The following is a 15,550-nucleotide window of genomic DNA, read 5'->3' on the forward strand; positions in this document are numbered from 1 at the left end:
AACTTTCGCTGTAGTTCTCATCTCTTGACCCTCCCTGTTACCAAAACTTAGGCTCTCTGTATTGGTAGATTTTTTTTTTCCCCCTTGTATACAATTAGCACATTTTGGGTGTTAACAAACCAGCACAAGATAATCGTAACAAGAATATGAGCAGGTAAGTAGGAATTATTGCATGTGAGCACACAAAAAGCTTATTCAGGAGAGGCTTAAAGATTTACACAGTATGGCCTGTGAGTTAATTATAAGAGCATTCTCTTTTTCGTTTCTGACCTTTTATGAGATGCATGAAAAAACCTTTGAAGGAAACCATCTAGACTGATTATAAACCCAGTTTGCTACATGCATATATCCTACATATTTCATGTCTACTTTACAGTTTTGGTTGGTTAGGGGTTGGGTTTTTTCGGGGGTTATTTTTGGGGGGAGTGGCTTGGATATGCTTTTTTGTTTATTTTTTCTTCTTGTTTTTATTACTCAAGAGACCTCATGGCTGGAAATAGACATTGCCTTGAGACACAATCTAACACAAAAATTAAAAAAGACCACTCAAAATATATTTAAAAAGGAAAAAAAATCTGTTTGAAATCATCTTAAATAGGCAAAGGACCAGTACCTAAAGGGAAGTTTTATAAAGCTGTGGAATGCAATTAATACTTTTTTTTCCCCTATTAAAAATCTACACCAGCAGGCTGGTGGGACACAGACTGTAGTTTAATGTCTACCTGAATTTCCCCAGATTTATTTGGCACATCACTGACTGCAGTATTACTATTTTTCTTTATTACCTTCAAATTACTGCCAAGACAAACATGCATGAGAACTAATTTCAGCAATATTCAGATTCTTTTTTGAAGGCTTAGTATAGAAATTAGTGCTGCAAAGTTTCCTGGACACTACTGGCATGTCCTATGAACTTAACTGCCCTTAAACAAATGACCAGAATGAAAGAGGAAACATACACCTAATTTTAAAAATTATTTCAAGATATGGCAGGGATACACAAATAAGAACTACATATTTTGGCAGAGAAACCAGCAAAAATAGCAGAAAAAGTCAAAATGATACTATATCAGGTGACTGGAAGACTTAAATAAATAAATCAATTTTAAGGAGTTAGAAAATTCCTAGACTAGTAAAAAAATCCCAAACCCTACAATTATTTTGGAAATGGAAAAACAGAATTGGAAGCAAAAAAATAACAACATCTGTATTTAATATATTCTAGGCTAGAAAAGGTCCATGAAAGAACTGCAGGTTGGTGAAACTGACTTTAAGAAAGGCATATGAGCATCTTCCTTATTACATAGGAGACAGAATGAAGAAAAAAGAAAGCCACGGTAAGCCCACTTCTATCTCAGGCCTCTCAAGGTTTGCTACAAACAAGCACCTCAAGGAGGGAAATGCCGACAATTGTGGATAATCATAGAATGGTTTGGGTTGGAAGGGACCTCAAAGATCCTCTAGCTCCAACCCCTCTGCCAAGGGCAGGGACACCCTTCACTAGCCCAGATTGCTCAAAGCCCCATCCAACCTGTCCTTGAACACTGGCATGGAGGGGGCAGCCACAGCTTCTCTGGACAGCCTGTGCCAGGGCCTCACCACTAAGAATTTTTTCCTCATGTCAAATCTAAATATACTCTCTTGTCCTACCACTACACTCCCTGATCACAGAATCATAGAATCACGTGGGTTGGAAGAAACCCTTAAGATCATCAAGTCCAACTACAGCCAAACCATGCCTTGTCCACCTCCAGATCATGTCCTTAAGCACTTCATCTACATGCCTTTTAAGTACCTCCAGGGATGGTGACTCAACCATTTCTCTGGGCAGCCCATTCCAATGCCTGACCACCCTTTCAATAAAGAAATTCTCCCTGATATCTGACCTAAATCTACCCTGGTGCAATTTTAAGCCATTTCCTCTTGTCCAATCACTTGTCACCTGAGAGAAGAAACCAGCCTCAACATCTCTGTAGCCTCCTTGCAGGTAGTTGTAGAGAGCAATAAGGTCTCCCCTCAGCCTCCTTTTCTCAAGACTAAAAAGCCCCCCCAGCTCCCTCAGCTGTTCCTCATAGGATTTGTGCTCCAGACCTTTCACTAGTCTCATTGCTTTCTTCTGGATGCACTCCAGCATCTCAACATCCTTCCTGTAGTGAGGGGCCCAAAACTGAACACAGTACTCGAGGTGCAGCCTCACCAGAGCTGAGTACAACCGAACTATCCCTTCCCTGCTGCTCCTGGTTACACTGTTCCTGATACAGGCCAGGGTGCCCATGGCCTTCTTGGGCACCTGGGCACGTTGCAGGCTCATGTTCAGCTGGCTGCCAACTAACACCCTCAGGTTCTTCTCCTCCAGGGAGCTCTCCAGCCACTCTGCCCCAAGCCTGTAGAGTTGCCTGGGGTTATTTTGATCAAAGTATAGGGCCCGGCTCATGGCCTTGTTGAACCCCTTAAAGTTGGCCTCTGCCCATAAATCCAGCCTGTCCAGGTCCCTCTGTAGAACCATCCTGCCTCCCAGCATATTGACACTCCCACACAATTTGGTGTCATAATAAACAGTAATAAACACCCCCTGGAGAGGGTAGGTCATTCTTATAGGGTCCCCCTTTAGGTACTGGAAGGCTGTTACAAGGTCTCTCCAGAGCCTTCTCTTTTCTTGGCTGAACAACCTCAACTCTTTCAACTTGTCTTCACAGGAGAGGTATGGGACAGTGTCAAATGCTTTGCACAAGTCCAGGCAGACGATGTCTGTCACTCCTCCTTTCTCCTCCAGTGCTGTAACCCCATCATAGAATGGCACCAAATTTATTGACATGATTTGCCCCCAACCATGCTGGTTGTTACTCATCACCTCTTTATTTTCAACATGCTTGAGCATAATTTCCAGGAGAACGATCTGGCTCCATGATCTTGTCGGTCCCAGAGGTGAGACTGACACGTCTACAGTTCACTGCGTCTTCCTTTTTTCCCCTTTATAAAAATGGGTGTTATGTTTCCCCTTTTCCAGTCAGTGGGACAGTCTTTGAACTGACAGGACTTCTCAAATACAATGGAGAGTGGCTTAACCACTACATCCACCAGTTCCCTCAGGACCTGTGGATGCAACCTGTCAGGTCCCATGGATTTGTGTACCTTCAGGTTCCTTAGATTTTTTTGAACCCGATATTCCTCTATAGCAGGTGGTTCTTCATTTGCCCAGTCCCTGCCTTTTCTTTCTGTGTCTTGGGAAATGCTACTAGAGCCCTTGCTGGTGAAGACTGAGACAAAAAAAATGTGTTAAATACCTCACCCATCTCCATATCCTGGCATAATCAGGTCTCCTGTTTCATTCTGGAGAGGGCCCACATTTTCCCTTGTCTTCCTTTTATCACTGACAATACTTACAGAAACTTTTTGACCTTACCTTTACTCACACATGGGAGATCTTGCTTGATTATTATCATAAGAGATGTTATTGCAATACTTTCTTTTCAAGGAAGGTTTTTAACTTAAAACTAATAGACAAAAAGCACAGAGTCCAGTGAATGCCAATGAAACTAGGAGTTCCAGTATGAGCAGCCTTGTAAGGAAACTCCAAACCAAGAGGTCTGTATGACAAGTTAGATGGAAGATTACAAGTTTGACTCCTCAAATGACTCTCTGGAAGCTAGACACTAGTTGCTTTGACCATAATGATCAGTTTTGCAGTTTGGCTTTGGCTGTTTTTCAAGTGGAATAAATAGTTGTTGTGGTTTAAGCACAGCTGGCAACTAAGCACCACGCAGCTGCTTGCTCACTCTAACTCCCTGTGGGATGGTGGAGAGAATTGGAAGAGTAAAAGTGAGAAAAGTAGTGGGTTGAGATAAAGACAGTTGTGTGTGCAAGCAAAGCAGAACAAGGAATTCATTCACCACTTCCCATGGGCAGGCAGGTGTTCAGCCATCTCCAGGAAAGCAGGGCTCCATCACATGTAACAGTTACTTGGGAAGACAAATACCATCACTCCAAACATTGCCCTCTTCCTCTTTCTTTCCCCAGCTTTACATGCTGAGCATGACATTATATGGTATGGAATATCCCTTTGGTCAGTTTGGGTCAGCTGTCCCAGCTGTGCCCACTCCCATCTCCTTTTGCACTCCCAGCCTACTCACTGATGTGGTGGTGTGAGAAGTAGAAAAGACCTTGACTCTGTGTAAGCGCTGCTCAGCGATAATGGAAACAGCCCTGTCTTACCAACACTTTCCAGCACAAGTCCAAACCATAGCCCCATACTAGCTACTGTGAAGAAAATCAACTCTATCCTGGCCAAAACCACCATAATGCTAAATTTCTGAAAAAAAAGGTGACAGGGGTTTTTTTAGTATAAAAAGTGCAGGATCTCCACATAGAGGGTAAAAAGCTGATTTGACAGATTAGCTCGTAGTAGTGCATCCCTTTAATTTTTCTTTGCTAAGAAAGGAATTACATTTGTATTATCAGACCAAGCCACCTCAACCAGCATTACAGAAAATTGGGGAAGTTGAGATTTACAACATCAGAAACTACTCCTATAGTACAATCATTCAGTAATTTAGGTTGGAAGCAGGGATATGAACAAAGGAGTAAAAAATTAGTATCTCAGTACTTGGTTCCACCTAACTAGAAAAAAGAAGGTTGACTATGTGTAACAAGGGAAGCACAAATTGGAGGATAAAGAGGGCAAATACTGCAGAAAATTTGGTGTGTGTTTGTGATACTGAGGACCGAGTGAAATGTAACCACTAAACGGCACCTATAAAATTCTTGTAAAGAATATACAACTATAAAATAATGTAAAGAGTAAGAAAAGCTAACTGTGGTATGAAGTTGTCATCCACAGCTGTGTATATGTGACTATTAGATCACAGAAGAACATCTATAAAAACCTTTAAGCAAAAGACTTCCATAAGACAAGAGAAAGTTTACGTCTTCATGCACCAGTCCTGTCCAATTAACTATCTGTGTAAGAAAGATATACACATAGTTAACTAGCTCACACAGCATACTACACAATTTCAGCTAAAAATTACAATTAAGAGCAAAGTATCTGATGAAAATAAAGAGAATGCTAGACTGGACTCAGCAGCTTAGTGCTGGGAACAGCAGCAGTTTCAAGAACTCTGACCAACCAAATAACGGATACCAAGACTTGAACTTTCCAGGTTACTTAAACGAGCACATGTTTTCTAAGATGTGATAGTGAAATACTGCAAGCTCCATATTTGGCAGTTCTCCAGGTGAAAGAGAGGCCAACGTACTGGTCCTATAAGGAGAAAATCTTTTAAACAAATGTGATGTTGTCAACTGTCAGGCATGCCTTACAGTGAGAGAACGGCACGGATACAATGTGCCTTTTCTCGGGAAAAAAAAACCATAGGGATCTTCGCGCTCCAATAAAATCACATTGTACTGGAGCCTTTAGTATTTCATTTTTTATAAATCAAGCAGTCATGTTGGAAAGCAGCTGACTGTGCCCCACATGTATCTAAAGGATGTATGTCCTCACAATTAGATAGATTTTCAAATCACTGTTTTACTCTCATCTCAGAGTCTGGATGTCTTGGCAGTCAAGTCACCAAGGTCATATTATATATAGTACAAGACAAACAAGAGAGATAAAAAACTTTGTTTGGTTAAAAGTAACTGTCACAAGTTGTGGCACACCTATGGAAGTTCTTTTTCATTTCCATATAGCATGGTATGAATCGGCTAAGACCAAACACCCGGTAACTGCGCTGAAAGTCAGAGCTCCCTTTCTTTCTTCAGTCAGTGCATTTCTTTTCTGTATCTGGTCACTTTCAGGCAGCTAAATGGAGACAGAATGCTACAGGATAATCCTCCTCTTCAGAAATATTTGTATCCCATTTAACTTCTATGTTTGTACTTACTGACAGTTGTAGTCACACATGCAATTTTTCATGAGACACTGTAAGAATCTCTCATTGCTGCCTCCCTAACACTGTCCAAATTTCTTAAATATTCAAAGTCTGGCCACTAGCTCCTAATCTTTAAAAGCTGCCTTGTCTAAAGGCCAGCTCAAAGGAAGACGGGTGTCTGGCTTACCACAGAGTTTCCCAGAGGTGTAGCAGTATGACCTATTTGAAAAAAGAATGTGAAAGAGAAAAGCAAACAAACAACATGATCTGGCAGGCTCAGATGCACCCATTTTTCCCTTGTTGCTTGTTCTGCCCACTTCACATTGAAGAGTTGTTTGTCTTGCTTCCCTCCTGCTGGACATTAGCAATTAACTCTCTAGCTTCTGGATCAGGGACTAACATATCCTGCCTGATCTACCCCAACTGGATGACTGACCTTGGGCAATGTGACTGCAGATCATCTTTATCACGTACTGCTCCCCAGGATCATTTATCTGGAGAATTACAGGTTTCAACAGTCTTGCTGCTATAGAATAATTCTGTTTTAAATTTACCCATGAGATACCTCATTACCCTATTCACAAGCATCTTTATTCATTTTGGAAAGTCATTGTTTAGGTCTGTCTGGTTTAGATCCGTCCTGAGCTGTCTTCAGCTCTGGATGCACTGAACCTTCTGAGCAGCGTATGGGATTTATACAGCCTCACTCATGGCTTCAGGAAAGCTGGAAAAAATAGACTCTCAAATTCAGCTTGTCAGCTTCTCCAAAGCATTTCAAAGCCAAGAGGTTCTTCCTCAGTTAATCCACTTTCTGCTACTGAGCATCTCTCTTTCCATATACTTGCTGGTAGTTTTGTAAATGTTGATCATTTGCGAGAGGGATTTCTTTTTCTCTTCCAAGTTTCTTTTCCAGCTCCACCTCTTTACAGCTCTTTCCTTTAATGGTAGTTATGGAAAAGTCTCTTTCCCAGTCCTAATGAATTACTTGATGAATTTTCAGACATTTCAGGGACTCTGTTACCTAATTTGTTGAGCTGTGTTTCACTGTCTCTCTTCTTCCTAATTTTCCATTTTGTGCACAAGCCCATTTTCCTCATCTAGTGAGCAATCAGCTCCTGACAGACAGGATACTTTTATTATGAACATATGCCATTCCTTGCAATACTGATACTGCCTCCATGGTGCCAGGTGTCCTAAACACTTCCTTATTTTCCCTGAATTTAGTGTGCCAACAAGCCTCGATTGATTCAATTGGTAACAGTAACTATTTCTTTGCTTCTACCAAAGCTCTCAAGGGCTCCTCAAAATCAGAAATCTACATTTTTAAATGAGAGTTTGATTGAACAAAGCTACTCTGGGAAGGGCTGTAAATGCTGTGGGATTCAAGGGACATGGACTGCTGCATTTTATATCAAAGTTTTTTTCACTTTCCAACAGTGGCCTCCTCTCACCGTCTTTTCGCTTTTGAGGTTGGGGATGGGGATAGTAGCCACCATCCCTACTGGGGAAAAGTTACTCCTTAATGTCTCAAGTCAGACTCCACCAGTCAGTACTGATCAGAACTCTAGCTCCCTGTAACAAAAGTCCATGCTCCAGAAATAGCTTTTCTCCATGGCCTTTGGGCTGCTCTTGCTTACCAGCAACCTGAAAGTCTCCTCACATGCTTGATAGAATTGTTACTAGTTAAAGTTAAAAACCATTTTACCTGCCCTCCTTACAACCTTTCCAATGTTTCTAGTTAGGTCTTCCCGCCTCTATCTTGCTTTGTTTCTGGACAAAGAGCAGTCTAAAAATGCTTTTCTCTTTTTGCCACCTGGACACTGCTCTCAGCATCAAGGACTTGCCTTTACTTCTATGTCTTTTCTACACTTAACCAAATCCATCACATTTCTGCCATCATAAGTGACACAAAGAATTTGAGTGTGTGATGGAAGAGAATCTCATTAATAACACACAGCTCTTTTCAAGAATGCAACTGTATTATTTCAAAGTAGAACTGAAATAAAACCAGAAAGAGCACAGCCTGACAAGTAGTTTAGGAGCACCTACTGCTTTCTCATTTGCTACTCCAGAAATATACTATTTTGCTGTCTCTTCTAAGCCTTCTCAACTGGTTGAGGAAACAGATTCTTGGCCTCCAGTTGCATTGCTAACATATCCCAATAAGACAAAACAACCTAGAGGCGGTTTGCCTTTACACAAGCCACATGCCTTTTAGAAATAACAGAGATATTCTTGATGCAATACACAACAAACCTTTTGAGTTTTGGACTTTCTCGAAGAAGGTCTCTATGGGTATCATAATTTCACCACTACCCTTCCCCCCGCCCCCCTTTGCTTTTCCTGTCCCCTCAGCTTTGTCTGCTGCTGGTCACAAGTACATGAGCGAAGAACCGACACCAGAGTTTAAACCACACATTGCCTAAAAATAAAGGTTTGAGATGGGTTCTATGCAGAATTCCGTGCTGTGTTACCAATTTAGGGACAATAATAGAGAAGGGCAGTTTATCAGAAACAGAAAAATCTAGTTACCAAAGCCAAATGGATGGTCTTATGGGGAAAACCATGTGTTGTTCATTAACTTTCTGATGCAATCAATAAGCAACACAAAGGACAAATGCTTTTCTTCCCTGCTCTGAATTTTACCACAAAAAAAATTAGTAATTTTTTTAATGATGTTTGTTTGTTTTTTTAAAGAATGATAATGATAATTTGGACTAGTTGCACGACATGTATGCCATCAACTTGATTTCACTGACCAGTTTTTAAGTTGCCAGCTGTTGCCAGACACTGAAAGAAAACCACATATAGAGGATAAATGTATCTTTTCTCTCCATGGTGCAATGGAATAGTCAAGCTTTGTACAGTGCCCCAACTTGCATTCCAATATTCAAATGAACATTCATCTAAATAGAGGAAGAAGCCTACATCAATTGTGCCAAGCACCCTGAAACCCCAGAGGCAGAAAACTGTGCATATAAATCTTGATTTCACATATCAGGTTAGTATTTCTTGTGTTCACCTTGTTTCTTTATCTGCTAAATTCAAGAGTTTTTTGATAAAAAGCAGTACATCTTACTTTTGATAATTAATCTTTCTGATAGAACAGGTCACTACTGCAGTTTGTCCAGACCATAAATACATTTGGAAATTTCCTAAAAATTTCCTCAGATGTGTCTTACCTATTAACATAAAAGAACGCAAAACCAAAGCAAACATAACATTTCTCCTATCAGGACAGGAGTAAAACTAATTTGGTCATAAATACATATGTATTGTCATTTGAAGTGACAGTCTAAATTAGTGGGAAAATTATTTTATTTCATTACCTTGTGTCGGGTTTTAGATTTTCCACAGTAGAATGGGTTTGATTTGTAGTGATAATCGATTTCTCCTTTTCACCATCACTTGCTCCATTTTCAGTTGATACAACCTCATACTCTGGAAAATTACAGTACAAAGAAATTTGCTTAAATAACAGCTTGTACTTGAGTTTATTCATTGCTCTCTCCCTTTTTTTCTGATTTCCACTCCTAGTGTCCAATAGGCTGTAAGGACATTTTGTGTGGACCAATCCAGACATACATGTGCTAAAATGGTTAGGAAAAAAGAGATACAAATCCAGATTGCTGAGTGCCTTGTCCCTCATCCTTCCTTATAATTCAGTTACAGGATAGAGGATACTCAACATCTCACCTCTGTCCAGAAGTGCACTAGTGACAAAATTACAAATACAAATAAGTATAAGCATTCTGCAGTCTGCACAAAAATGTATCAAAGACGAAAGTACAGTTTCTAAATGGTTAAACCCTGACTAACTTAAAATAAGACCTATATTTTTAAGATTTCCAAAGGAAACTCCCCAACAAACCTGGATTAAGAGAATCTGCCAGTTTATAAGGAAATAATTTTGTATAACTTTAGTTCTGTATTTATATAATTTATAAAGTCTCACTACTTTCTTTTCATCTCACTGGGATGTATCATCAAGCTCAAGCCATGCTTCAAACAGGGAATTAACAACAGATGTTTGGGAAGAACATATGCCTTCAGTCATAGCCCAGTCCAAGACATAGTCTCTCTCTGTAGCAGGCAACCTCTGTCACAATTTATAACAACCTCTTCTAATAAACACACTGAGTATATTGCTAATTTTCCTCTCATTGCAAACAAATTCAGAACCTCCCCAGCCCCTTCCTTTTCCCTTCCTCAAACCTGTCTATAATAACAAGCACAGCTTTGCAGCAAAGGAGAACATTTTCAAAGAGAATTTCCAATGAATATTTAGATAGAAGAAAGAATAAAGTAGGTATTATACAGTGAGGACAGTGACCACCTGTTCAACAGCTACAAAACTTCTAGAAAGCTACTTTCTTTCTTGTTGTTTTCTAATGATACTATTTTTGAGTTCTAAACTAAACGCTAGCAAGCTGTAGGGCTTCTTGTTTTTCTTCTAAATCTTTTAGTTCTCAATACAAGAAAACCCATTTTTTGTCAACACAGAAAGATGAAACACCTGCAATGAGATTCAGTGTTAAAAAGAAAAAAAGTGTCTCAATTGATGTTGGACTCAGATTCACTCCTAGAAAACATAGGAGATGTGTATGTAAATGAGCATACACACACAAACTGACCTGATTACCTTAATTGCACAACTATGGCTTCCTTTGCTTTTTTCAATGCTAAAAGCACCTATCAAAACTCCTGAATGAATTATCTAAGACAATGAAATTAACTTGAAGTGCAGAGCAACTTCAACTAAAATTCCAAGCTTCTAAGCCACAGCAATTCAATCTGAGCACTTATGTGCACACGTGAGTTTCAGACATGCTGCAATAGCTTCAAAAACAACCTCTACACAGCATTTTTTTGTCTTTACCCTGTAACAGACTCAGTTATTTAGAGCATATACAGAGTAACAACAAGCTTCAAAATAAGTGTTTAAGTATGTCAGAAAGTCAGCATGAAGGAAGAAATTACTGCTGATCCTGAACATTTCAAAATTTCCATGTTCATAACTCCTTGCCCAGAACAGTCACCCATGAACAGCAAAAGACCAACCACTGCCTTTTAAAAACAAACTCATGGAACTGCAGGAATGGGTGTCTCAGATGAGAGTGACCCATTTCCTCTCATGGAGAGAAAAGGTAGTAAGTAGAGGGCTTTTACTTTAGATCATTGTTCAGGTGGGATTCAATGCAATGACCAAAGACATTAGCATTGACAGTATATACTTGTGTAAAAAATATTTGCGTTTTCTTTCTATGCATTTCCTTTCTGAAAAGACCTTTTCCTATATAGCCACCAAGAGCTGAGTGAACCATGGAGAGGAAAAAATAAAAACTCCATGCAAAAGCCATTATTAGCCATAATTAAATCCCAGTAGGGAAATTATGTTTATTAGGAAGTGTGGGAGAGAGGGTGGATGATGTACATCTAGGTAAAGAATGAATAGATAATTTTGCAGTTAATGAATCTTTTTGCCTTCTGCCAGACACAAGTCAATATGTGATTTGAACTTCATAATCCAGTTGAGCTGGAAAACACATCACATGTGAATGGGCATACGAAAGTGCATGTGCACGCTCACACAAAGCACCTCTAATTGCTTCCAGTACCTGCTTGTTCCTCAGTGTATGAGTCACAGCACACAAGACAACAAACTGCCTTACATTTTTGTGGCAATGTGACAGAAGTAGAGGAGCACCCAGAAAATGATCTGGGCTCCTGACATTTACAGCCTTTAGGAAAACAAGGAGGTAAGCTTGACCACTGTTTTGGTAATTATTTGTCAGACCTTTCCATTACTAAGTAAAATTCTGGTTGTAAGAATATCCAATACGATGGACCCCTTTGTGCACAGCTATAAGTCAAGCAATGTAACTGTTTAAAAAAATTTACATTTTCTGTTTCCAGAGTTCTATCTAAAACAGTGCATTAAAAAAAGATGTGATGGCTAAATCAGATGATTAAAAAAACATGTATAAACTACAAAAATAAAAAGAGATGACAGAAAACTTGATTTAAGTCTTCTAAACAAGTAATGTCATACCGTTGCCAATATGAAGTAATCAGTTTTCAGAAAATGGGTTTCAATGCCTTCTCTTGAATTCAGAGTGTCCTCAGATGAGTCATTAACTGAGTGATTTTCTGAAGTTAAGATGACTGAGACAAGCTCAATGAGAGTATTTGAAGCCACACAGTTCAAACATTTTGTATTACACATTTAAGTTTAAAAGGATGAAGATGGTACTTATGGGAAAGCTGTTACATCTCAGTAGGATGGTAACTAGATTGAAAACTGAAGTTTCTCTCAGTGAGGAAAAATGAGTATTAGTCACATATTCTGCAGAATATTTTAGTCTTTTCTGTAATGGGGAAGGGTATGACAGGTATCTCAGTTATCACTGAATAGTTTTATAAAAGAAAAGAAAAGAAAACTCATGTAAAGTTAACGTTTATGAATGCTGATTACAACTGCCTAAAGTTTCAGAAGAAAGTGAATATTGCTTGGCCTGTATTTCACAACATGCACTGAAAATGAAAAAAAATAGTATCAGAAGGCAATTAGGAATTGCTCTTATTTTACATTGCTGATGTACGCTGACAGTCTTGCCAGCTATAGTGGAAATGTTTTTCTATTTTTGCAATACTAATAGTTGCGCCACATTGGGTTCATTAACATAGTCAAGAAAAACATCAGGTCTACTTCCAAGAAAACATGCAGACTAAATGATGTTATCTGATTGAACCAGACTAAGAACTGGTCAGTGGATGAGGCCTCCAAATGACAACAGTAACTCAAAGGCTTTCCCCTGGACAAAAGCAAGCACTGCCGAGCTGCCTGGAATGGGAAGCGTTCACAGAGTGGTATCCTCAGCCTAATTCAAAGGTTAGCAATAAGTTCACACTTTCTTATCGTCTAGGATGAAGCACAACATGGAAGGCAAGCCAGGTAATCATTCTTCTCTCCCGTTGGTACTTTTTGTTAGCCTACAGTCTCATTTTATTCCTCTTTTAATCCAGCAGAAGGATTAACTCTTCTTCTTTGCCAGAAGAAAAAAATTCAGGCTAATTTTTTTTTTTTTTTGGTGTGTCCCTTTGGTTTTGCATTCATTATTTTTCAAGACAGTGGGAAGAGCAAGAAAGAATAGAGGCTAAACCTTGTAATTATTTCTAGGAGATCAAGGAAAGACTAATTTGAGGATGAGAGTGGCCTCGCTTGTGACAGTCACTTAATTATACCTCTGCACTGAAATCTCTCATGACATGCATATACCACAACATCTGAAAACATCCCACTTACATGCTCAAGTGAATGGCTAATGATCAAGTCTTAGTCCTCACAACTACTGATTTTATCTATTCTCATCACCTGTAATGCAACACAGCCAAATCCATTTGGTCATGGCTTCAATAAGCAAGTGATTTTGCAAATCAAAGACTTAGGTCCATGGTAAAAATAAAAGCCATTTTCCTGACAGTACAGAAGAACCATAATTTTCATCTGTTAATTAATTTGAATATTGAAGTTTGTTAAGTCTGTGCTGATATACAGAAGGTGACAGAAAAATTATGAATGATCATCTTGCATGTTTACTTGTCTGCGTACTGATTCCTGCATGGCTCACAAAAGATTTATTCTCAATAGAAAAACCTTCCTTTGGACATAAAAAGCCCAAACAAGTTATTCTAACATAGATCTTGGTGACCCTATGTTGGGTACAGCAAGCATTATGCTGGCAGAGTTCTACTAGATGGATGTAAGGTTTCATTGTGTCCGGTCCAACAATCAACAACATCCTCAAGTCAAGAAAGATGTCTACATTATCTGTATGCATCCATATAAAATACATAGGTGTTTCTGTACATAGGGAAGCCAGAAATTAAGAGAAGACACAGAGTCATAGTTCTTGAGTATCTTTTTGTGTCATCACCGACATGATATAGTGATGAAAATATTTTTCTAATCCAGTAGCCTTTTCTTATTCACACTGGAGTTGATAGCACAAAATAAAAGCACATGGGTGCAAGACTCTCTTGGGATTCAAGTATTTTTTAAATGGCATAAACCCACTGTGAAAATAAAAAAATAAACTGAAGATACTGTATTCTGATATAATGGAGGAAAGAAATCAAACTAACCAGTAACAGTGTCGTTGTCCGGTTTTTCCCAGTCCAATATGACAAAAGTTGGACAACCCTCAACAGTCACGACTGTGAGGTTGGTTGGAGGATTTTGTGGGGGACGAGTAGGTTCTTCCTTGCTGCTAGCTTCTTCTTGTGGAAAATGTTCAAGAGAGCTTGTGATAGAGCAAGGTACATCATCATCTTTCTTCATGTACTTGACATGGGGGGCTGAGAACAATAGGAAAGAGTTGTTATTCAATACAGAGTGTTTTTACATAATGTCAATGGCATTTCACCTAGTGCATATGTTAGTCTTCTTACATTCCCTCAAATAAAAATACCACAGCTATTAGAATCCTACCTTGGTACCTCGGTTTGCCTGAAGAATCTGTTTCTGATGTAGGACTTGAGCTGAAGACCGTTGCATCAACTGTGGAAAACACAGTTGTAATTTAGTTTGCAATAACTACAAATTTTCAGTGTTAGAACAGCAGCATTACCCAGCTCATTTGGCATTTTAAATCATGGTAAAGCTCTTCCATGGTAAATCTTTGCTGCCATATCTGTCTTTTCTTTTTAAGGACTCCATTTTGGCTGTGATGCTAAGTAAACATCATACTTACCTGCTAGTATAGAGATAGCGATAATCAGAATGACAGAAGTCTTGACTGCTGTTGGATTCAGTTCAGATAGAAGCAAAATGCTCTTTAGACCTTTTAAAAAGGATCTTTTTGCACTGTACTGGCTGTTAAGCTTGGAGCTTGTTTCATGTTCATAGAATATATAGCGCTATTATGTTGTCACACAAGCTTCTCTTAAAATAGTGACAAGGAAACCACAAATTCTGTCTCCAGAGTGTACAACTTCAACAAAATCTGAAGCAAAGTGTAGGCAAATACATTGGTGAACAGAAATGTGTTAAAGCAGTCAGGATTCATGACACCAGTGTTGTGTCAAACAGCCACCATTCTGAAAATATTCTCTTCTCTTAAGATGCAAATACTACAATGGACCTCAACAGACAAAACACAGTATACTCACAACAAGCATTTAATAATAAACCTAGCATCCAGATTGCTTCATTATCTCTATAAAGAGACATGACACTTAGAATTACTCTAAATCCAGGACAATTAGAAACAGCATCATTTATCACAGTATACCTGGAGCTGCATATATTGGCTCAAAAATTCTATGCAAATCCTTCCCCAAACCCATTCTTGTATACTACGTTGAGGAGATTTAGTTCTGATCTTGTAGTTAACTTCCAATTTTAAAAGGGGCAAATTAACAACTAACTGCTATGTTTACCCTATTGCTTTTTTTTTTTTCTATTTAAATGGTGGCAGTTTGATCAGATAGCTAGGAGGATGAGACAACCATATTGACCACTATCAAGCTACTGTCAAATAATAGTTTGAATTTATGTCCTAACTAAAAAGAAATGTTCAGGAAAAGAAATGCCTCAGATTTAAAGTAGCCACTGAATAGTATTGAAAGCCTACTAAGCATATATTAATTTCTAGAAAGATGTAAGGGCCATTATG

At 38.9% G+C, this 15,550-nt stretch overlaps 1 protein-coding gene across 1 annotated transcript in view; it reads right to left on the minus strand.

The window, feature by feature from the left end:
• ABI3BP (ABI family member 3 binding protein) overlaps positions 1 to 15,550 on the minus strand; it is a gene marked incomplete at both ends in the record, with an annotated part of 155,055 nt that overhangs the window by 12,508 nt on the left and 126,997 nt on the right. Inside the window, 3 exons of the mRNA XM_084276754.1 lie at positions 9,203 to 9,314; positions 14,019 to 14,231; positions 14,365 to 14,433. Of these exons, the coding sequence (XP_084132880.1) occupies positions 9,203 to 9,314; positions 14,019 to 14,231; positions 14,365 to 14,433 (394 nt within the window). The remainder of the gene's footprint in view (positions 1 to 9,202; positions 9,315 to 14,018; positions 14,232 to 14,364; positions 14,434 to 15,550) is intronic.

This window comes from Gallinula chloropus, assembly GCF_964237585.1.
Source record: "Gallinula chloropus genome assembly, chromosome: 1".
NCBI lineage: Eukaryota > Metazoa > Chordata > Aves > Gruiformes > Rallidae > Gallinula > Gallinula chloropus.